Genomic DNA, 20,034 nt, shown 5'->3' with positions numbered 1-20,034 from the left:
AGTCCAGCTGATGGCAATCAGACACCGTTCCCTGAACCACACCCCCGCTCCACCCACTCTGCAGCCGAGCTTAGACACACCCCGCTGCCACATACCTCCACCGCCCGACTTAGGCGGGGCAACATCCGGCCTAACCTGCTCCCCTCCCCATGAGGCGGGAGAGAGTCGGCCACGACCATCTGTGTCCCGGCCTATGGATCACTTTGAAATTAAAGGCTGTAAGCCAGATACCACCAGTGATTCGGGCGTTGGTATCTTTCATGCGGTGGAGCCATTGGGCGGGCGTGGTCCGACCAGAGGGTGAATGGCGTCCCAGGAGGTAGTGGCGCGGGAGTCGACCGCCCACGGATGGCGAGGCACTCCTTCTCCACCGTGCTGTACCTGCCCTTCCTCTCCGACAGCTTGCGGCTGATGTACAGCAGGCGGTCAAACCCTCTACCTGCTGGGACAAACGGCCCCAGCCCTCTGTTCGACGCATCGGTCTGCAGAGTAAAGGGAGAGAAGTTAGGTGTGTGAAGGTGGTTCCCCACAGAGAGCTTGCTTTACCTCCTCAAACACCAACTGGCACCGCTCCGTCCACTGGACGGATCTGAGGCACCTTTCCGGGTCAGGTCAGTCATGGGGCTGGTCAGCTCCGCAAAGTTCGGGATGAACCGCCTGTAATAGCCGCCAGCCCCAAAACTGCCTCACCTCTTTTTTTTAGTCTTGGGCAGCGGGCAGGCTGCGATGGCGGCGGTCTTGTCCACCTGAGGCGCACCTGCCCGGCGCCCAAGTGGTACCCCAGATACCGTACCTCCCTCCGTCCAACTGCACACTTCCCGGGTTGGCGTGGCCCGCCTGCCTCAGGGACTCCAGCACCGCACCCACCCGCTGCACATGCTCCGCCCAGGTGGTGCTGTGTATGATCACATCATCCAGGTAGGCGGCAGCATATGCAGCGTCGGCCGCAGCACCCGGTCCATGAGGCGTTGAAAGGTGGCTGGGGCCCCGAACAACAAAGGCGTGGTGAATTGGTACAAACCAAGCGGAGTGGAGAAGGCCGTTTTTCCTTAGACTCTGGCGACAGAGGAATCTGCCAGTAGCCCTTGGTTAAATCCAGTGTCGTAAAGAAACACGCGGTGCCCAGTCGGTCCAGGAGCTCGTCGACCGGGGCATTGGGTAAGCATCGAACCGTGACACCTCGTTCACCCTGCGATAGTCCACGCAGAACCGAATAGACCCATCCTTCTTGACCACAAGAACAATGGGACTACACCAGGCACTGTGGGACTCTTCTATTACCCCATCTCCAGCATTGCGGCCAATTCCCGCTGAACCACCTTTCTCTTGTGTTCAGGTAACCTGTAGGTCGTAAACGCACCGTCACGCCCGGAGGCGTCTCAATCTCGTGCTCGATGAGGTTTGTGCATCCTGGAAGGAGAGAACACATCAGCAAACTGCTTTTGCAACGGGCAATGTCTGTTTCTGGGTCCCGGAGGCGGTCTTCACAAAGGAGCGAGGCGGATTGGTGGATTTTGGGACCTCAAGCCCCAGCTCCTCTCTCTCAGATACCGAGGACACCAGAGAAACAGACTCCGCCTCCCTCATGTGATCGCGGCAGCTCGTGAGGAGGTGATAAGCAGCTCTTTTGGTTATGTGTCGCTTTTTTAATATTTTCTTTGCTTTTTAATCGGCACTTTTTACGACCGCCTTTGCTTTTGGACATAAACTTTTGCATAAAACAAAGTTTGACCACCTTTTCCAGATCAGCGTGGCGGCAGAGATGGCCCACGTTTATAGCAACAACAGTGAACGCTACTACGGCAGCTTGTCGAGCAGATGAATTCGGGTCCAGACTTCGAGGTTCAGCCCACCGTCCACCGCGCCAGCGGAACAGACTGAGCATCCCAGTCTCTGGAAAATAAGATGGATGATTTTTAGGGCAGGAGATCGAATTCCAACGGGATGGATGGGGATGTAACATCTTTTTGTCTGACGATGGCGAAACTTGGCTGACCTGGTGCGGATAGTCGAGTGCCGCTGAACGAGTCCTGTTTTCGTGCAGACAGAGCGGAAGGAAGTCTTCTGCCATCTAAGGGTGGACAGAGTGTTTCGACTAACAACATGTGAAGGTGCCCCAAGAACATTAAGATAACAAGATTTCCTGCTACGCGGTACCGGAACATCTGTGGTCCATTCTATGCCGTCCAGTTCGCGCTGGGTCATCACCACAACCGTCATACCACCTGGCCGGACACCATACCACCTGGCGGTTCCCACTACAGCATGTGTTATGTCGGCATCAGAAGAACATCGGCTGTGGTGGTGGCTGGGTTTCTTTCAAACCAAACCTAAAAGTCATGCCGAACAAGGCAAAGCACATTACGTGTGCTACCGGAGAAGAACGTTGGACCCTGCCTCGCGTCAGGAGACAGGCTGCAAGGCGTCTCCGTTAAGGGAAATCAGACCATGCCGCCATTTTTTCTGCTTCAGATACATAAACAAAGAATCGTAGCGGGGAAAAATCACGTGACCGAAGGAAGCGTGTCTGGGATTGGTCTGACCAATCAGAGGCTGAGCACCTGGGCGCTCTGGTATCGTTGACTGGGACATGGGGTATCCGGTTCCAGGGGCGTCAGATCCAATCGGTAACAATGAGCCTCATAGCAACGCCGCGTGACGAGCCGTCCCCGCGGTCGCGGTTTGATCGTCCCCGCGGTAAAAGCACGTGGGTTTTCTAATCAAATCCATTGGCTTCCAAACGCTCCTGCAGCATTGGGTAAACGCCGTATCCCGACAGCAGACGGCGGTACGAGCGGCGATCGCGCGGGACTGAGGAGGCGGGTGAAGGGCGCCAAAGAGGTGCCGAGAAGGGAATCACAGATGGGTGGCGAGACACCATGGAACAGCGGCAGGGCTCGCGGACTATCACAAGCTTCCAGAGCAGGCCTACGGCAATGGTGATGCCGGCGCATCTGAACGACACGACCTCATTTATGCGGGTTAGCGCCTTTAACAACAGCGCTAATACGCCATTCCTTTCGTAACTTACCGTTAGCGTAGCGAGGTGAGTTCTACCGCTGAGATGACACACCTCTCTGTGACGAGCACAGTGTTCTCTGCTCTGTTGAGGGTGAGGGCTCAAGGTGACTGGTCCCGAATGGCATATCTGAGAGAGTACTGAACCTGTGCCCCTGCCATGCTCAGTGTTCTACAATATTCAACACCTCTCCTGGCAACTTCCATAATCTGGCTGGAGTCCGAGATCCCGCCTTGTCCCTGTTGGAGTCACTTCTCCAGCATGTATGAATGACTACCGACGGTGGCCCTCTCGGTGGTCATAACTGCCTGAGAGATGAAATAAAACCCTCTGCACCTTCTCCTTTGCTCCATGGACCCGCTGCAGTTGCTTATCGCTTAAACAGATCACGGATGATGATGCTGTCTCCCAGGTACTTTGCACACCACAGATCCATCTGGACGACTGGACACTCTATGTGGCTACACTCTCATTGATTGGCTATCAGCTTTCAACACCCATTGTCCCTCAGACGCTGTTCAACTCAGCACATGAGCTGGGACGAACACCTGTGTTGCTGATTCCTGAACTTCCTGACTGCTTGAGCTGGGTAGTCGGGGGTGGGCAGGCCACTCCACACCTCACCCTGAACTGGGATCCCCCAGGGGTTGCGTCTCAGCCCCCCCCTGCCCTCCCTGTACACATGACTGTGTGGCCGGTTCAACTCACTCCTGTGTGTGGGCTGCGGATGACACAGTGGTGGGTGGCCTGATCTCCGACCACAGTGGCGAGAGGCCTACCTGGAGGGAAATTGCGAGAAGCGCACTCTGGTGCCAGGACAGCAACCTCACTCTGAATGTCCTGTAAAACTGAGGAGCTGATTGTGGACTTTAGGAAGGTACAACTGATTGTTTGGTACTCACCACTTAACATGAGATGTACTCACTGGGGTGGCGGGTATAAATACTGGGAGGTCCCCGTATACCGAGGATCACATCATGGTCCAACAAAACACAGACACTCTGACAAAAGGCAGGCAAGCGCCTCTACCACCTCGGGCAGGCCTCAGGGGTTAAAGAAGTTAAAGTTTCCCAGAGTCCAGTCCTTCTACTCTGGAGCTGTGAGGCGTCCTGAGTCTGAGCATCACAGCCTGCCTTGACTACTGCTGCTCGCTCGGGACAGGAAGGCTCTGCAGAGTAGTACTCGGCTGAAGCGCTATTGGAACTACACTCCCCACCTGCCCTGCTTGTACACACCAGGTGCAGAACCAGAGCCGGCAGAGCCGGAAGGATCCTCACCACCCCAGCAACACACTGTTTCAGCGCTGCTGCAGTCGGGCAGAGGCGCCCTCGTGATCGCTGCAGAACAGAGACTGAGGCGGTTTCTTTCACTCGAAGGCCATCAGGATTGTGGTCGACCTCACCAGGACCCCGCAGACCCACACACAACTGCTCTTAGCTTAGGCACACACACACACACACACACACACACACACACACACACACACACACACACTAATATTGTGTTGTTTGTGTTTTTGTTGTAAATGTACTTGTTGCTTTGCCTTGCATCCTGCTGAGCATTGCCACTTTCATTCACTGCACCTGCACACCCTGTGTGTGTATGTGACAAATAAAACATCTTGAATCTTGAATCTTGAATCTTGAATCCATGCTTTTAGGAGGTTGAGGTGGTAAATATGTGTAGCTCCGCCCCTATCAGAACGCACCACCTCATAGTCGACATCCCCCACTCGCCGTGTGACCACAAAGGGCCCTTGCCACTTGGCGAGGAGTTTAGAGCTGGAAGAAGGAAGCAATACAAGTACCTTCTCTCCCAGTGTGAATTGTCTCAGCCTGGCACCTCTGTTGTACAGCCGCTGCTGACGCTCCTGGGCCTGCAGCAAATTCTCCCGTGACAGCTGACCCAGTGTGTGGAGCTTTGCTCGCAGGTCCAGGACGTGTTGGATCTCGTTTTTACTGGTGCTCGGCCCCTCCTCCCAGTTTTCCTTAATGAGGTCGAGCACCCCCCGTGGAGTCCTGCCGAACAAAAGTTCAAAGGGAGAAAATCCCGTGGAGGCCTGGGGAACCTCCCGTACTGCAAACAACAGAGCGTCAAGCCATTTATCCCAATTACGTTCATCGTCATTAATAAATTACGGATCATGGACTTCAAAGTCTTATTCAGACGCTCCACCAGACCGTCGGTCTGTGGGTTGTACACACTGGTCCGAATAGACTTGATGCCCAGTAACCCGTAAAGTTCTCTCAGTGTTCTTGACATGAACTGGGTGCCCTGGTCAGTCAGAATCTCTTTCGGGATTCCGACTCGGGAGATGACCTGAAACAGCGCCTGCGCGACACTCTTTGCAGAAATGTTGCGCAAGGGCACCGCCTCCGGGTAACGTGTTGCGTAATCCACGAAGACTAACACAAAGCGATATCCGCGTGCACTCCGGTGAAATGGCCCGATGAGGTCCATTGCGATGCGCTCGAATGGAACCTCCATTAATGGCAGAGGACGCAAAGGTGCCCTCGGAATGGCCGGAGGGTTTACTCATTGACACTCCGGGCAGGGCGCACACCAACGGCGCACATCCGCCCGGATGCCCGGCCAATAAAATCGGGTCATTATCCGGTCCAGAGTTTTATCATATCCCATGTGACCAGCCATCGGGTTATAGTGAGCCGCCTGGAAAACCATTTCCCGGCTCTTGACCAGCAACTGGGTGCTTTCCTGCCCTGTGTGAGTGTCACGGCTCACTCTGTACAGTCTGTCCCTGATCAATGTGAAGTGCGGATATGTCTGCGCTGCGTCAGGGCGCACCAGCTGACCATCAATTCGTATCACTTGGTCAAAGGCTGAGCGTGAGTATCGTCCCGAGACTGCTCGGTGGAAAATCCTCCATGGAGTGAAACTCGGGAGCCGGAGGAGTCTCCTAGGAGGCTCGCCGGTTCCCCTCCCGTCTGCAGTGTCGGACAACCTCGCGTCACCGCTGAGCACGGCGCACACACCGCATGACCCTGTCTGCCATGAACGCACCCGCAGCCTTCCCATTAACTTATTAAACCCTGGCCAATCGGTTCCCAAGATTAAGGGTGCGTGGCGGAGCTAACCGCGACCTTCACGTTATCTTTTTCCCCGTGTCTAATTTCCGCTGACACTATGGGATACTCGTGAATGTCCCCATGCACACACCTTATCTTCACCCACAATGCCTCCACCAATGCCCTGGTCGAACCAGGCTCTGGTGGATCATAGACTGTGTACAGCGGAATCCACCATTGCCTGATGTATACCCCCTGGATTCTTACTGCACGCTGCACGTCGCTCCCGGACCTGGGGAGGCGTTGGAGAGCCGGCAACCCGGATCACCTGGCCCACTTCCATCAGCGGACACTCCGCCGGATGTGTCCGGGCCGCCTGCACCTCAACACTCCTGCCCTGGTGTTTGAGGGACTACCTGTGGGTTGGAAAGGGTGCGGTGTTCGCTGGGGCCTGTATGGGTCGCGTCAGTGGCACAGAGGCCTGGCGAGCCAGTGAGCTGTCGCTGTCCACCTGCCGCCGGGGTGTACCGCCAGGTGATCCTCCGCCAGTGCAATGGCGGCCTCCAGCGACGTGGGGCCGTGACAGCGGACCCACTCTCCTGTTCGATCGGCAGCCCTCCACGAACTGCTCCCTGGCGACCTTCTCCCGCCGCCTCGCCCTCCCGGAGTTCCCGGGCTGTAGCCATCTGGTGGCAGCGTCCTTCAGTTGGTGTGCGTAGGCAAGCGGCCGGTCCTGGGTCCCAGCGTTGCCTCCCGGAACTTCCGCTGGTGGTCCTGCGGAGTCAGTCCCAGTCGATCTCGACCGCTTACGCACAGCTGCGTACTCGCGCGCGCTGTCGGGGACAGTGACAGCGCCGCTGTCTGCGCCTCCCGGTGAGAAGAGGCAGTAGACGGACTGCCCACTCCACCGCCGCCAGCCACATGCCTCCGCCGTCACCTCAAACGTCTCCAAAACGATTGAACATCGTCTGCCGTCGTCATTTTCGAGACCTCCACCCCGCCAAGGGTGGAGGCTTAGTGAGCCACAACTGTCCGGGCGGCGAGCTGTTCCAGGGCATGAGTCTGCCTTTCTGCCTGGGCCAGGAGTGCCCCCGGGATCTGCCGGTTCGCCTCTGCCTGGTCCCGCTGCATAGCTGCAATCCTACCCAGCATCTGCACCAGCGCCATCAATAGCTGGGTAGGCAGATCTGAGTGTTGCTGGCTGCTCTCCATGTGCTTTCCACAAAAAAAATGTAATAAATTTTTTTTTTTTTTAAAGGGCTTCACGTTTGGCTCCAGTGTGACAGCTTTCTTGCCATCACTTGTAGGTTCTCCCTATCAGCACCACGGAACGAGTACTCGGAGGGATACTTGGTAATATCTTTTATTACACCCAGACCCCAGACCGTGTCTCCGCTCGGCACTCCACCCCGTCTTCAGTCCATCCAGCTCCTTTTGAAGACCAAGCCTCGCAGATACACAAACACAGATTGCCATCAGCTGGTCTGATTGTCATCAGTCCAGCTGATGGCAATCAGACACCGTTCCCTGAACCACACCCCCGCTCCACCCACTCTGCAGGCGAGCTTAGACACACCCCGCTGCCACAAGGATATTGATCCAAAGGAAACGCGCACAATCGGCGCTGCTTCTGATCTGATTTGCGGTGCAGATAATAAGGTGTTTTATTAATTCATGTGTTCACAATGGCGTCGATGATGAAGGTGCGACGCACCGGACTGTTACAGTTGCTTATTGAACAGAAAAATCATACAAACTTCCATTTTGTTGTATTGATCTGTATATCTTGACTTCCTGGTTCTGATTCCACAATTAATATAATATTTTTTAACCAATTTTATACGAATCACTGTATGTGCTCGATCAGCAGTTGCTGAGCAAAATAAACCTTCAGATGATTCTTACGAAAACTTGCCTGTGTTGTTTGTTTTCTTTTAATAGTAAGAGTTTTGCAACCAGTTGGAGAGATTTATATATTTATATGTATTTTTATATATTAAATATATATATAGTTATATATATATATATATGCCCTGTTACAGAAGGTCTTTTATTTTTTTATGAGGCTGAACTGGGATTGAAGCTCATATATTTATTTATGTAATTGCATTTATATATTTAAACAAATATATATATAAATTTATATAAAAATATATTTAATATAAGTAAATTACTATATTTTTAAATAAATATATATTTAGTCTATACATATATATTTATATAAATAAATAATTATACATACAGACTGTTACAGAAGTTGTTTAATTAAAGGTGATTCTTCACAACCTGCCACACGTTAGTTCCCCTGTAAATGGTGCCTTATTAGAACGTGTGTGCGTGTGTGTGTGTGTGTGTGTGTGTGTGTGTGTGTGTGTGTGTGTGTGTGTGTGTGTCTGTTTGTGTGTGTCTGTGTGGGTGTGTGTGTGTGTGTCTGTGTGCGTGTCTGTGTGTGTCTGTGTGTGTGTGTCTGTGTGTGTCTGTGTGTGTGTGCGTGTGTATGTGTGTGTCTGTTTGTGTGTGTCTGTGTGTGTCTGTGTGTGTGTGTGTGTGTGTGTGTGTGTGTTCAGAGCCTCTCCAACCATGATCCTCACGTGACTGCATTGGTCCAAACATCAATGAAAGGAGACTCATAGAAACAGTTGTATAGCGCCACCTAGTGGCACCTGGCCCACATCACATCAACATTACTCATCACAGTCATGATAATAATCACAATTACGATATATAATAATAATAATGATTATAATGACAATAATGATTATAATAATTATAATTATAATGATAATATTATTAATAATGATGATAATGATAATAATATTAATAATGATGATAATAATAATAATTCTAATAATGATAATAATTATAATAATGATAATATTTATAATAATGATAATAATAATAATAATTCTAATAATGATTATAATAATGATATTCATGATAATAATAATTCTAATGATAATAATCACCAACCAGAGGGACTTTGGGCCAAATTTATTTTGCAAGTGTTTTAAGTGATACATGTTTCCAGTAATTGTCCTTACAATGATGCCCCCCCCTTTCCCCCTTAACAACCGAGACAGTAAATAAAAAGAAATGTACTTTTATTAATTTTCACACAAACAATATGTGGATAGTATACTGCAGCACGGGGGACATTTATTAGACCCAGAGCTATTCCACCAGGCATCAGAAACAACAGCAACTGGTTCCCTTGACTCCACACTTCCACTTCATGTGTTTATCAAAGGTGTATTGTCTCCAAAATCACATTCAGACATTTTTTTTCTTCTCAATTATTTCAAAAACACGGCCAAGCCCCGCCCACTTGCGTATCGTGAGCCGAGACCCACGGAGGCCTTTTTTAAGACAATCAAATATATATATATATATATATATATATGGGTTAAGAAAACTGGTGTTTTACATCATATTTATAGATGCAACCACGAGGACTACAAGATGAGAAGAGACGTTGCGATGAAAAGAAAAAGAGTCGGGAGTCGTCGTGGAGACATTGTTCCGCGAGACGTCCTCGCCGTCTTCTTTCGCTCAGAAAAGGAGGAAACCGATGTGAAGCTCGAGAAAATAAACACAAAACCTGGAGGCGCTGCAGGATCAGCCTTCGTCCTTCGGGGCGCCGACCTCCGGATCGCCGCCTCGGTCCCGGAGGAGCTTCCTGCTCCTCGCCTCCTTGTTCCCTTTCCTCAGCTGCGCTGCTCACAGACGCAGAAACAACCAGCGTTTGTGCTTTTATTGACCCGGAGAGAAGGAGAACCCTCCACTCACCTGCCGACGGAGCCGACCGGACCGCCTCTGTGCGCTCCTCCTCGTCCGTGACCATCCGCCGCCTGGCGCTCTCGAACACCGAGCGGATGACGATGGAGTCCTCGTAGATCTGCGGCGGGGGAACACAGACGCGGAGAGTGAATAGGTCCAAAGCCCGAGGCCTCAGGGGGCGGGGCCTCACCTGAGAGCCCTCCAGGTTGTAGGTCTGAGCGTTGTGGCACAGGAGGAAGACGTCCTTCTCCAGGTCCACCACGCTCCGGTACTTGTGGCTACGCACGCGTTCCTGTGGACATCAACACCATGAATCACACACCGGTCTGACCTTTGACCTTCTGAAGCGACCTCGTGTCCTCGATGGGTCACGTCGGTGCTTCTCCACTTATCGTCTTCTCCATGTTTCTGTGTCTAAGCGACTCCAACGATTATGTTTAATTTGGTCTCTGAGCAATGTGATCCGCCGACAGCGCAAACCGTAATCGATCCGTCGCGAGAAGAAGAAGATCGGCCTTTCTCTCGATGTCGTCCGTTTTTGGCCAAAGTTTTGATTTCATGTGGTTTCTGTATGTTCTGATGAGACGGTGTGTGGTAGACGAGCCGCCGCTCGGGCATGAATACCGCGCGGCATAATTCACACCGTGACGTTGCCGTTTATGATTAAAGGGCCGGCGTGTCGGATTTGGCGCCATCTAGCGGCGAAGCGCAGAAAGGTCGCCGCTAAACGTAATCGCTCTGCGTAATTTCATCCGCCGACGGACTCAAATGTTTTGACATCTGTCTCCAGCCGCGACGGAAACAACCCCAGACGTTCGGCTTTTCTCTCGCCGCTGTCTGTTTTTTTATTGCCCGAGTTTCGTCTTCATCGGATTTCTCTTTGATCCGATGAGACTTTCGGTTCTCGCCCTTTGGCCCCTCTTTCATCAGAGGGCCGCCGCTCACCGCCGAGTCCATGTGTCCTGGAGCGAGACACTTGACCCTGAGCTGCCCCCATAGCTGTGTGTCTGTGTGTGATTCTAAATGTATTGTAATTAAAGGGCCAGCGTGTCGGATCCGACGCCGAGCGTGGAGACGTCCGTCCCCGAGGCCGTCGGCGTACCTTGATCCTTCGGAAGTCCACCGGCTTCCGGATGAGCTCGTAGTACTCGGGCACCTCCTTCTTGGAGGGAAGCTGCACGAAGCCTTTGCCGATCTGTCGACCCGACCTGTGAACCACGGGGACGCCGGTCAGTACGCGTGGGCGGAGCCCCGCCGGCTCACCTGGACCGCGTGGCGGCGCTCACCCGTCCTTGTAGGTGAGGACCATGTCCACCAGGGTGCTCAGGGTCCTGGTGAGCTCCGGCGGGTTGGGAGGCAGCCTCTCCGCCGGCGGGCGCCCTCGCTTCCTCTTGACCTTCTCCCCGGCCGGCGGCTCTCGCCCCGCACGCGCATCGCTTTGACGCTTCTTCAGGCCGACGTCCTCCTCCTCCATCTCCTCCAGGGAACCGTGGAGTCCGACCTCGGGCTGCAGGAGGAGCGACACCACAGACTCAACCCACGGGCCATAAAGAGAGAGATTCAGAGTGTGTTCGCTTCAGAGATCCAGAATAACCAGAATACGCGGGGAGGAGGAGCAGGAGAGCGCCGGACATTCAGACTTTTTTAACCGTGAGACCAAAAGCAGAAGAGACCAGGACTCTCCTCTCCAGCCCTCCTTTGTGCTGGGAGCTGTTATTCATCACAGCGGCGGATGCATTTGCATGAATTGAGCCGCGTCTGAATGCAGGACGGATCATCCGGAGGCTTTGAAGGCGCTTCTCCTCTTTTCTTTTAGCGCACACAGATTGTGAATATCGGAATAAGTCACACAACACGTGAAAGATGCCGTATAATAAAACACGAGATGACATCATAATAGCTCCTGTGCTCCTGTAGAGACGTGGCGTTCAATGTCTGCTGCACCCCCCGGTTATTTTCAACCTTCTTTTTTTTCATCGCTCTTTTTTTTGCCAATAACTGCTGCAACCGCAAAAGACAAAGAGGCCAGAACAAGAGTCTGCAGCAGCAGCTGGAGGAGGAGAGGAGAGGAGGAGGAGGAGGAGAAGAGGAGAGGAGGAGGAGGAGAGGAGGAGGAGGAGGAGGAGGAGAGGAGGAGAGGAGGAGGAGGAGAGGAGGAGGAGAGGAGGAGGAGGAGGAGGAGGAGGAGGAGGAGGAGGAGGAGGAGGAGGAGGAGAGAGGAGGAGGAGGAGGAGGAGGAGGAGGAGGAGGAGGAGAGAGGAGGGGAGAGGAGAGGAGGAGAGAGGAGAGGAGGAGGGAGGAGGAGGAGGAGAGGAGGAGAGAGGAGGAGGAGGAGGTGGAGGAGGAGGAGGAGGAGGAGGAGGAGGAGGAGGAGGAGGAGATGAGGAGAGGAGGAGAGAGGAGGAGAGGAGGAGGAGAGGAGGAGGAGAGGAGGAGGAGGACAGAGAGAGAGCAAGCCAAACGCATCCTCCATGCATCCACCACACACATGTACACACACAACACACATGTACACACACATGTACACACACACATGTACACACACATGTACACACACATGTACACACATGTACACACACACATGTACACACACATGCACACACACATGTACACACACACATGTACACACACACACATGTACACACACACATACACACACACACACACATGTACACACACACATGTACACACACACATGTACACACACATGTACACACACACACACACACACATGGGGCGGCTGTAGGTCAGTGGGTCAGAGGGCCGTCCTTCAACCGCAAGGTTGTGGGTTCGATCCCCGCTCTCCCCATTAGTTGCAAGTTGAAGTGTCCTTGAGCAAGGCACTGAACCCCCAGCTGCTTCCCGGGCGCTTCACTGCAGCCCACTGCTCCTTAATAACTAAGGATGGGTTAAATGCAGAGAACTAACTTCCCCTTGGGGATTAATAAAGTATATATCTCATCTCATGTACACACACACACACACACAGCATCATATCATAACGCATGCGGTGGGAAATGACATTTTTTCTCTCTCAAGGACAAAAGATGAAAGCGATGCTGACGTGTTTTTATTGGCGCTGCGGCAGGAAAGATCCAAGCAACAAACACACATGAAACAAGGAGACGCAGAGAGGATGGAGAGTGTAGGAGACAACAACAACAACGACAACACAACAACAACAGAGGTAACAAAAGAAACCCGGTTCAGCGTCGCTGGGCTCAGGCGGAGGCTTGAAAAGCCGCGCTGCTCCCGGAGGGATGGAGGGGGGTCCTCCACATGCACGAGCCGGCCGAGCTGTACACGTGTGTGTGCGCGTGTGTGTGTGTGTGCGTGTACGTGTGCATGGATGTGTGTGTGCGTGTGTGTGCTCCATGCCTGTGCTATCTCCACAACAAGCTGCCTCTTTCCTGACTAATCTGGCAAAGATTCCCTCTCATCTGTTACACCACACACACACACACACACACACACACATTCACCTCCCCTGTTCTCACTCAAATTCACGTGCGCGCGCACACACAATCGCTCTCTTTCTCATGGCGCGCGCACTCACTCACTCACACACACACCCACGCACACGGCGCGTCCGTCTCGTCCTCTCCTCCCGCGCACGGAGCTGCATGTCTGCGGGAGGAAGAGAAGAGGGCTCTCTGTTACCTGCGCGCGGCCTGCAGGCGGGCTCTCTGTTACCTGCGCGCGGTCTTCGGAGGGCTCTCTGTTACCTGCGCGCGGCCTGCAGGAGGGCTCTCTGTTACCTGCGCGCGGTCTTCGACAGGGCTCTCTGTTACCTGCGCGCGGTCTTCAGAGGGCTCTCTGTTACCTGCGCGCGGTCTTCAGAGGGCTCTCTGTTACCTGCGCGCGGTCTGCAGGCGGGCTCCCGGGCTCGGCTGCGACGGCGGCGGGGGAGAGGATCAGCCAGCCAGCATCGCGGCGGGCTGCGAGTCTCTTCATCAGCGGATCCGACGCGGAGCCAGAGGGGAGAACCGCGCGCTGTGTTCACGGAGCCGTCGGCGGGCCGAGCGCGCGCGCCGCGGCCATGTCCTGCTGCTGAGTCCGGAAGGCCCGAGCTGCTCCCCCTCCGCGTGGCGTGGAGAGACGGGGGTTCTCCCCTCTCCTCCCGCCCTGCTGGCCAAGTCACCGGGTCCATTCTGATTTATTTCATTATTTTTTCATTGTATTTCCGCACACACACTGCAGGCGCAATGGCCAAGAGGGACCGCGCCGACTTTCATATATATAAAGTTATAAAACAATATATATCTATTTTCTTCAAATAAATATATTTATATATAAAATATATATTTGAAGAAAAATAAATAAATATAAAAAATATGTTTATATATTTGAAAGATACCTGCACCATATCGTGCTTTAAACACTTTAAATACATGAGACATGTGCGACTTTCTATTGTTTATCTCCTGAAACATAGTTTGAGGCTTTTTCTTCGTGTATCATTAATATTGCAGTTATAGCTTTAGGGGAAAGAAACTGTGTTATTATGTTTAATAAGAGTTACACCACCAACCCTCAGCTCACACGGGCTGCATCCTGATTGGTGCAACTTGATCCAGTGGGAGGAGCCATGTGGAACCCAAACATGATGCAACGACGTGTTTCCGTGCCCTTCAGTGACGTCACAGTCCAGGCTCCACATCCTGTGAACTCTGACCGAGGCTGATGGAAACATTTGAGGTTGGCTGCGGCTGGTCCCTGAACGCACCGTTAACCCTCGGGGGTCATTCTCTCGATTTCACACACTTTTTAAAATTCACCTTTTAAAGGCACTTTGCATATATATTCAATTCAGTTTCAATTCAGTTTATTTTCTACAGCCCATTATCACAGATTACAAACTCCCCTCAGAGGGCTTTACAATCTGTACACATAGACATCCCTGACCTTTGACCTTTGACCTCACATCGGATCAGGAACAACTCCCAAAAAAAACTTTCACAGGGAAAAAAGGGAATAACCCTTCGTGATCCATCATAGATGTCATGTGACCAGGTGAACAATAGATGTCATGTGACCAGGTGAACAATAGATGTCATGTGACCAGATGAACAATAGATGTCATGTGACCAGATGACATCTATTGTTCATCCCGGACTTAGCTATCGAACTAGCAGGCCGCACTCTCCACCGACGCGACAGAACAAAAGAGGCTACAGGCAAGTCGCGAGGCGGGGGCCTCCTAATATACACAAAGGACACTTGGGGGGAAAACACAAACATAGTGAGTAACCACTGTTCCCCAGACGTAGAATATATGACTGTTAAATGCCGGCCCAGATACCTACCAAGAGAATTTAATGTTGTATTGATAACCGCAGTGTACATTCCACCCGATGCTAACGCTAGCGTGGCGCTAGGTGAGCTGCACGATACAATTAGTAAACAACAAAACACATACCCTGAGGCTGTCCACATTATTGCGGGGGACTTTAACCATGCTAACTTAAAGGTAGTGCTTCCCAAACTCTACCAGCATGTTAGATGTGCCACCAGGAGATAAAACATTAGACAAGGTATATTCTAACATCAAGCTGGGCTATAGAGCCAGAGCATTAGCACACCTAGGCCAGTCAGACCATGTGTCCCTACTCCTAATCCCATCCTACACCTCCATCAGAAAAGGGTTCCCACCATCAAAGACAGTTAAAACCTGGCCTGAAGGTGCCACTCCACAGTTGCAAGACTGCTTTGAGTCCACCGACTGGGGTCTTGAGCACGAGGACCTGGAACAGTACACTTCAGCGGTCCTGGGTTACATCAAGCACTGCATAGACTCCGTCACCGTGGACAAGCGTATCCGGCACATCCCAACACGGGCCGTGGATGACGGGAGAGGTGCAGCGTCTGCTCGAGAGAGGAACACCGCCTTCAGCTCCGCAGATGGGGAGCTATACAGCACGGCCAGAGCCGACCTGAAGCGGGGATCAGAAGGGCCAAGGGCGGACTACAAGGCTAAGATTGAGGACTGCTTCCAGAGTAACGACTCCAGGCAGGTGTGGGGGTCCAACACATGACAAACTACAGACCCAGCCACCCTCGGCCGACGGGGCGACCCTCAGTTGGTGGAAGAGCTGAACTCCTTCTACGCCCGCTACGAGGTGGGACCAGGAAGCAGCCACACCACATCCACCAGCCCACAGCAGCCTCATCCTCACGGAACACAAGTGAGACGCACGCTGAAGGCCGTGAACCCGAGGAAAGCAGCAGGGCGGACGGCGTCTCGGGACGGGTGTTGAGAGACTGCGCCGACCAGCTGGCGGGGTCTTCACCAAGATCTTCAACCAGTCCCTGTCCCAGGCCACCGTCCCATCCTGCCTGAAAACCTCCACAATCATCCCGGTGCCAAAAAAGAAAACCATCAGCTGCTTAAACGACTACCGTCCAGTGGCACTCACCCCCATCCCCATGAAGTGCTTCGAGAAGCTGGTTCGTTCCCACATCATCTCATCCCTTCCGCCCGGCCTGGACGTCACCAGTTTGCATACAGAGCAAACAGGTCCACGGATGACGCCATCGCCACAGCTCTCCACTCTGCCCTGTCTCACCTGGAGGGGGGGGGGAGCTACGCGGCTGCTCTTCATGGACTTCTGCTCGGCATTTAACACCATCCTTCCTGACAGACTGGTGACAAAACTGTCAGACCTGGGATTATCACACTCTACCTGCCGTTGGATTAAGGACTTCCTGTCTGACCGCCCCAGAGGGTGAGGATAGGTCCCACACCTCCACGGCCCTCAGCCTCAGCACCGGGTCCCCCAGGGCTGCGTGCTGAGCCCCTACTTTACTCCCTCTACACTAATGACTTCACCCGCCCACCCCAGCAACTCCATCATAAAGTTTGCTGACGACACCACTGTGGTGGGCTGCATCTCCGGGGGTGACGAGACCGCGTGCGCGACGAGGTGGAGCAGCTGTCTGTGTTGTAAAGCGAACAACCTGCAGCTGAACAAGCTCAAAACCCAGGAGATGATCATCGATTACAGAAGGAAGAAAACTGTCATCCAGCCCCTGTACATTGACGGGGACTGTGTGGAGAGTCTCGGTCTTCAGATTCCTGGGCGTTCACCTGGCTGAGGACCTGTCCTGGAGAACCAACACCACGGCGATCGTCAAGAAGGCACAGCAGAGAATACTCAGGAATTACCACCTCAGACAGGATCTATTGCATCTGCGTGTGGTTCCTCAGCTGCACAGCCGCAGAGAGGAACGCGCTTCAGAGGGTCGTCAACTCGGCCCAGAAGATCATCGGGTGCCCCCTCCCCTCCCTGCAAGAACTGTACAGCTCTCGCTGCCTTAAGAAGGCAGACAAGATCCTCAAGGATCCATCTCACCCGGGCAACGAACACTTTGTACGGCTGCGCTCAGGCAGGCGCTTCAAGACTATGTATACCGGACCAACAGACTTAAGTTCAGCTTCTTTCCGAGGCCATAAGCGCACATAACGCTGCTAAGTTTTTAGAGAGTCAAATGTCGCATCCCCGTTCAATATGAGGAATCGTGCAATAAAAAACTTAGGTTTACACTAAGAAATATGCCTAGTTTACATACGTAGTTTATTATACTTATTTTTATATTTATATTTACATCCATAGATCTCATTTATACTTATGTATAGTTCCCCTATGTCTATTTATGATTCATTCTGGTTTTTATATTGTCTTGTTTATATTGTCTTGTTGTTTTTATATTGTCTATTGTCCTATTAGCACCTTGGGATTGCATCTAAATTTCGTTGTTCCTTTGCACAATGACAAATAAAGATCATTCATTCATTCATCTGGTCACATGACATCTATTGTTCATCTGGTCACATGACATCTATTGTTCATCTAGTCACATGACATCTATTGTTCATCTAGTCACATGACATCTATTGTTCATCTGGTCACATGACATCTATTGTTCATCTGGTCACATGACATCTATTGTTCATCTGGTCTCATGACATCTATTGTTCATCTAGTCACATGACATCTATAGTTCATCTGGTCACATGACATCTATTGTTCATCTAGTCACATGACATCTATTGTTCACCTGGTCACATGACATCTATTGTTCATCTGGTCACATGACATCTATTGTTCATCTGGTCACATGACATCTATTGTTCATCTGGTCACATGACATCTATTGTTCATCTGGTCACATGACATCTATTGTTCACCTGGTCACATGACATCTATTGTTCACCTGGTCACATGACATCTATTGTTCATCTAGTCACATGACATATATTGTTCATCTGGTCTCATGACATCTATTGTTCATCTAGTCACATGACATCTATTGTTCATCTAGTCACATGACATCTATTGTTCATCTAGTCACATGACATCTATTGTTCATCTGGTCACATGACATATATTGTTCATCTGGTCTCATGACATCTATTGTTCATCTAGTCACATGACATCTATTGTTCATCTGGTCACATGACATCTATTGTTCATCTGGTCACATGACATCTATTGTTCATCTAGTCACATGACATCTATTGTTCATCTGGTCACATGACATCTATTGTTCATCTGGTCACATGACATCTATTGTTCACCTGGTCACATGACATCTATTGTTCACCTGGTCACATGACATCTATTGTTCATCTGGTCACATGACATCTATTGTTCATCAGGTCACATGACATATATTGTTCATCTGGTCACATGACATCTATTGTTCATCTGGTCACATGACATCTATTGTTCACCTGGTCACATGACATCTATTGTTCATCTGGTCACATGACATCTATTGTTCATCTGGTCACATGGCATCTATTGTTCATCAGGTCACATGACATCTATTGTTCATCTGGTCACATGACATCTATTGTTCATCTGGTCACATGACATCTATTGTTCATCTGGTCACATGACATCTATTGTTCACCTGGTCACATGACATCTATTGTTCATCTGGTCACATGACATCTATTGTTCATCTGGTCACATGACATCTACTGTTCATCTGGTCACATGACATCTATTGTTCATCTGGTCACATGACATCTATTGTTCACCTGGTCACATGACATCTATTGTTCACCTGGTCTCATTACATCTATTGTTCATCTGGTCTCATGACATCTATTGTTCACCTGGTCACATGACATCTATTGTTCACCTGGTCAAATGACATCTATTGTTCATCTGGTCACATGACATCTATTGTTCATCTGGTCTCATGACATCTATTGTTCATCTAGTCACATGACATCTATTGTTCATCTAGTCACATGACATCTATTGATCATCTGGTCACATGACATCTATTGTTCATCTAGTCACATGACATCTATTGATCATCTGGTCTCATGACATCTATTGTTCATCTAGTCACATGACATCTATTGTTCATCTAGTCACATGACATCTATTGATCATCTAGTCACATGACATCTATTGTTCATCTGGTCACATGACATCTATTGTTCATCTAGTCACATGACATCTATTGATCATCTGGTCACATGACATCTATTGTTCATCTGGTCTCATGACATCTATTTTTCATCTAGTCACATGACATCTATTGTTCATCTGGTCACATGACATCTATTGTTCATCTGGTCACATGACATCTATTGTTCATCAGGTCACATGACATCTATTGTTCATCTGGTCACATGACATCTATTGTTCATCTGGTCACATGACATCTATTGTTCATCTGGTCACATGACATCTATTGTTCACCTGGTCACATGACATCTATTGTTCATCTGGTCACATGACATCTATTGTTCATCTGGTCACATGACATCTATTGTTCATCTAGTCACATGACCTCTATTGTTCATCTGGTCACATGACATCTATTGTTCATCTGGTCACATGACATCTACTGTTCATCTGGTCACATGACATCTATTGTTCATCTGGTCACATGACATCTATTGTTCATCTGGTCACATGACATCTATTGGTCACCTGGTCTCATGACATCTATTGTTCATCTGGTCACATGACATCTATTGTTCACCTGGTCACATGACATCTATTGTTCACCTGGTCTCATGACATCTATTGTTCATCTGGTCTCATGACATCTATTGTTCATCTGGTCACATGACATCTATTGATCACCTGGTCACATGACATCTATTGTTCATCTGGTCTCATGACATCTATTGTTCATCTGGTCTCATGACATCTATTGTTCATCTGGTCACATGACATCTATTGT

General features: G+C 50.7%; 1 protein-coding gene across 3 annotated transcripts; it reads right to left on the bottom strand.

Annotated features, from left to right (window-relative positions):
* Positions 1-9,129: 9,129 nt before the first annotated feature.
* Positions 9,130-13,884, bottom strand: LOC130206275 (probable global transcription activator SNF2L2). 3 transcript variants are annotated; one of them, XM_056434175.1, is made up of 5 exons: positions 13,678-13,884; positions 11,109-11,329; positions 10,925-11,030; positions 10,013-10,114; positions 9,130-9,940 (listed from the first exon to the last, which is right to left on the bottom strand). In XM_056434175.1, exons 1-5 carry the CDS (start codon positions 13,774-13,776, stop codon positions 9,449-9,451), a joined length of 1,020 nt encoding a protein of 339 aa, XP_056290150.1. In that variant the 5' UTR covers positions 13,777-13,884; the 3' UTR covers positions 9,130-9,448. The 3 variants fall into 3 exon arrangements, with proteins under 3 accessions (XP_056290150.1, XP_056290149.1, XP_056290151.1); XM_056434176.1 differs by having other exon boundaries at positions 9,571-9,758; positions 9,832-10,114; XM_056434174.1 differs by having other exon boundaries at positions 9,130-10,114.
* Positions 13,885-20,034: the final 6,150 nt, after the last annotated feature.

Source organism: Pseudoliparis swirei, chromosome 16, assembly GCF_029220125.1.
Source record: "Pseudoliparis swirei isolate HS2019 ecotype Mariana Trench chromosome 16, NWPU_hadal_v1, whole genome shotgun sequence".
In the NCBI taxonomy this organism is placed as follows: domain Eukaryota; kingdom Metazoa; phylum Chordata; class Actinopteri; order Perciformes; family Liparidae; genus Pseudoliparis; species Pseudoliparis swirei.
The sequence above is the reverse complement of the archived record's forward strand: the minus strand, read 5'-3'. Positions and strand labels throughout refer to the sequence as shown.

Bases quoted from the DNA above. Each gene is read 5' to 3' on its own strand.
- LOC130206275 (XM_056434174.1), bottom strand. From the start codon at position 13,776: ATGAAGAGACTCGCAGCCCGCCGCGATGCTGGCTGGCTGATCCTCTCC. The intron at 11,031-11,108 runs GTGAGCGCCGCC...CGTGGTTCACAG, and splicing joins GTCCTCACCTACAAGGACGG to GTCGGGTCGACAGATCGGCA. The intron at 10,115-10,924 runs GTACGCCGACGG...TGATGTCCACAG, and splicing joins TGGACTTCCGAAGGATCAAG to GAACGCGTGCGTAGCCACAA.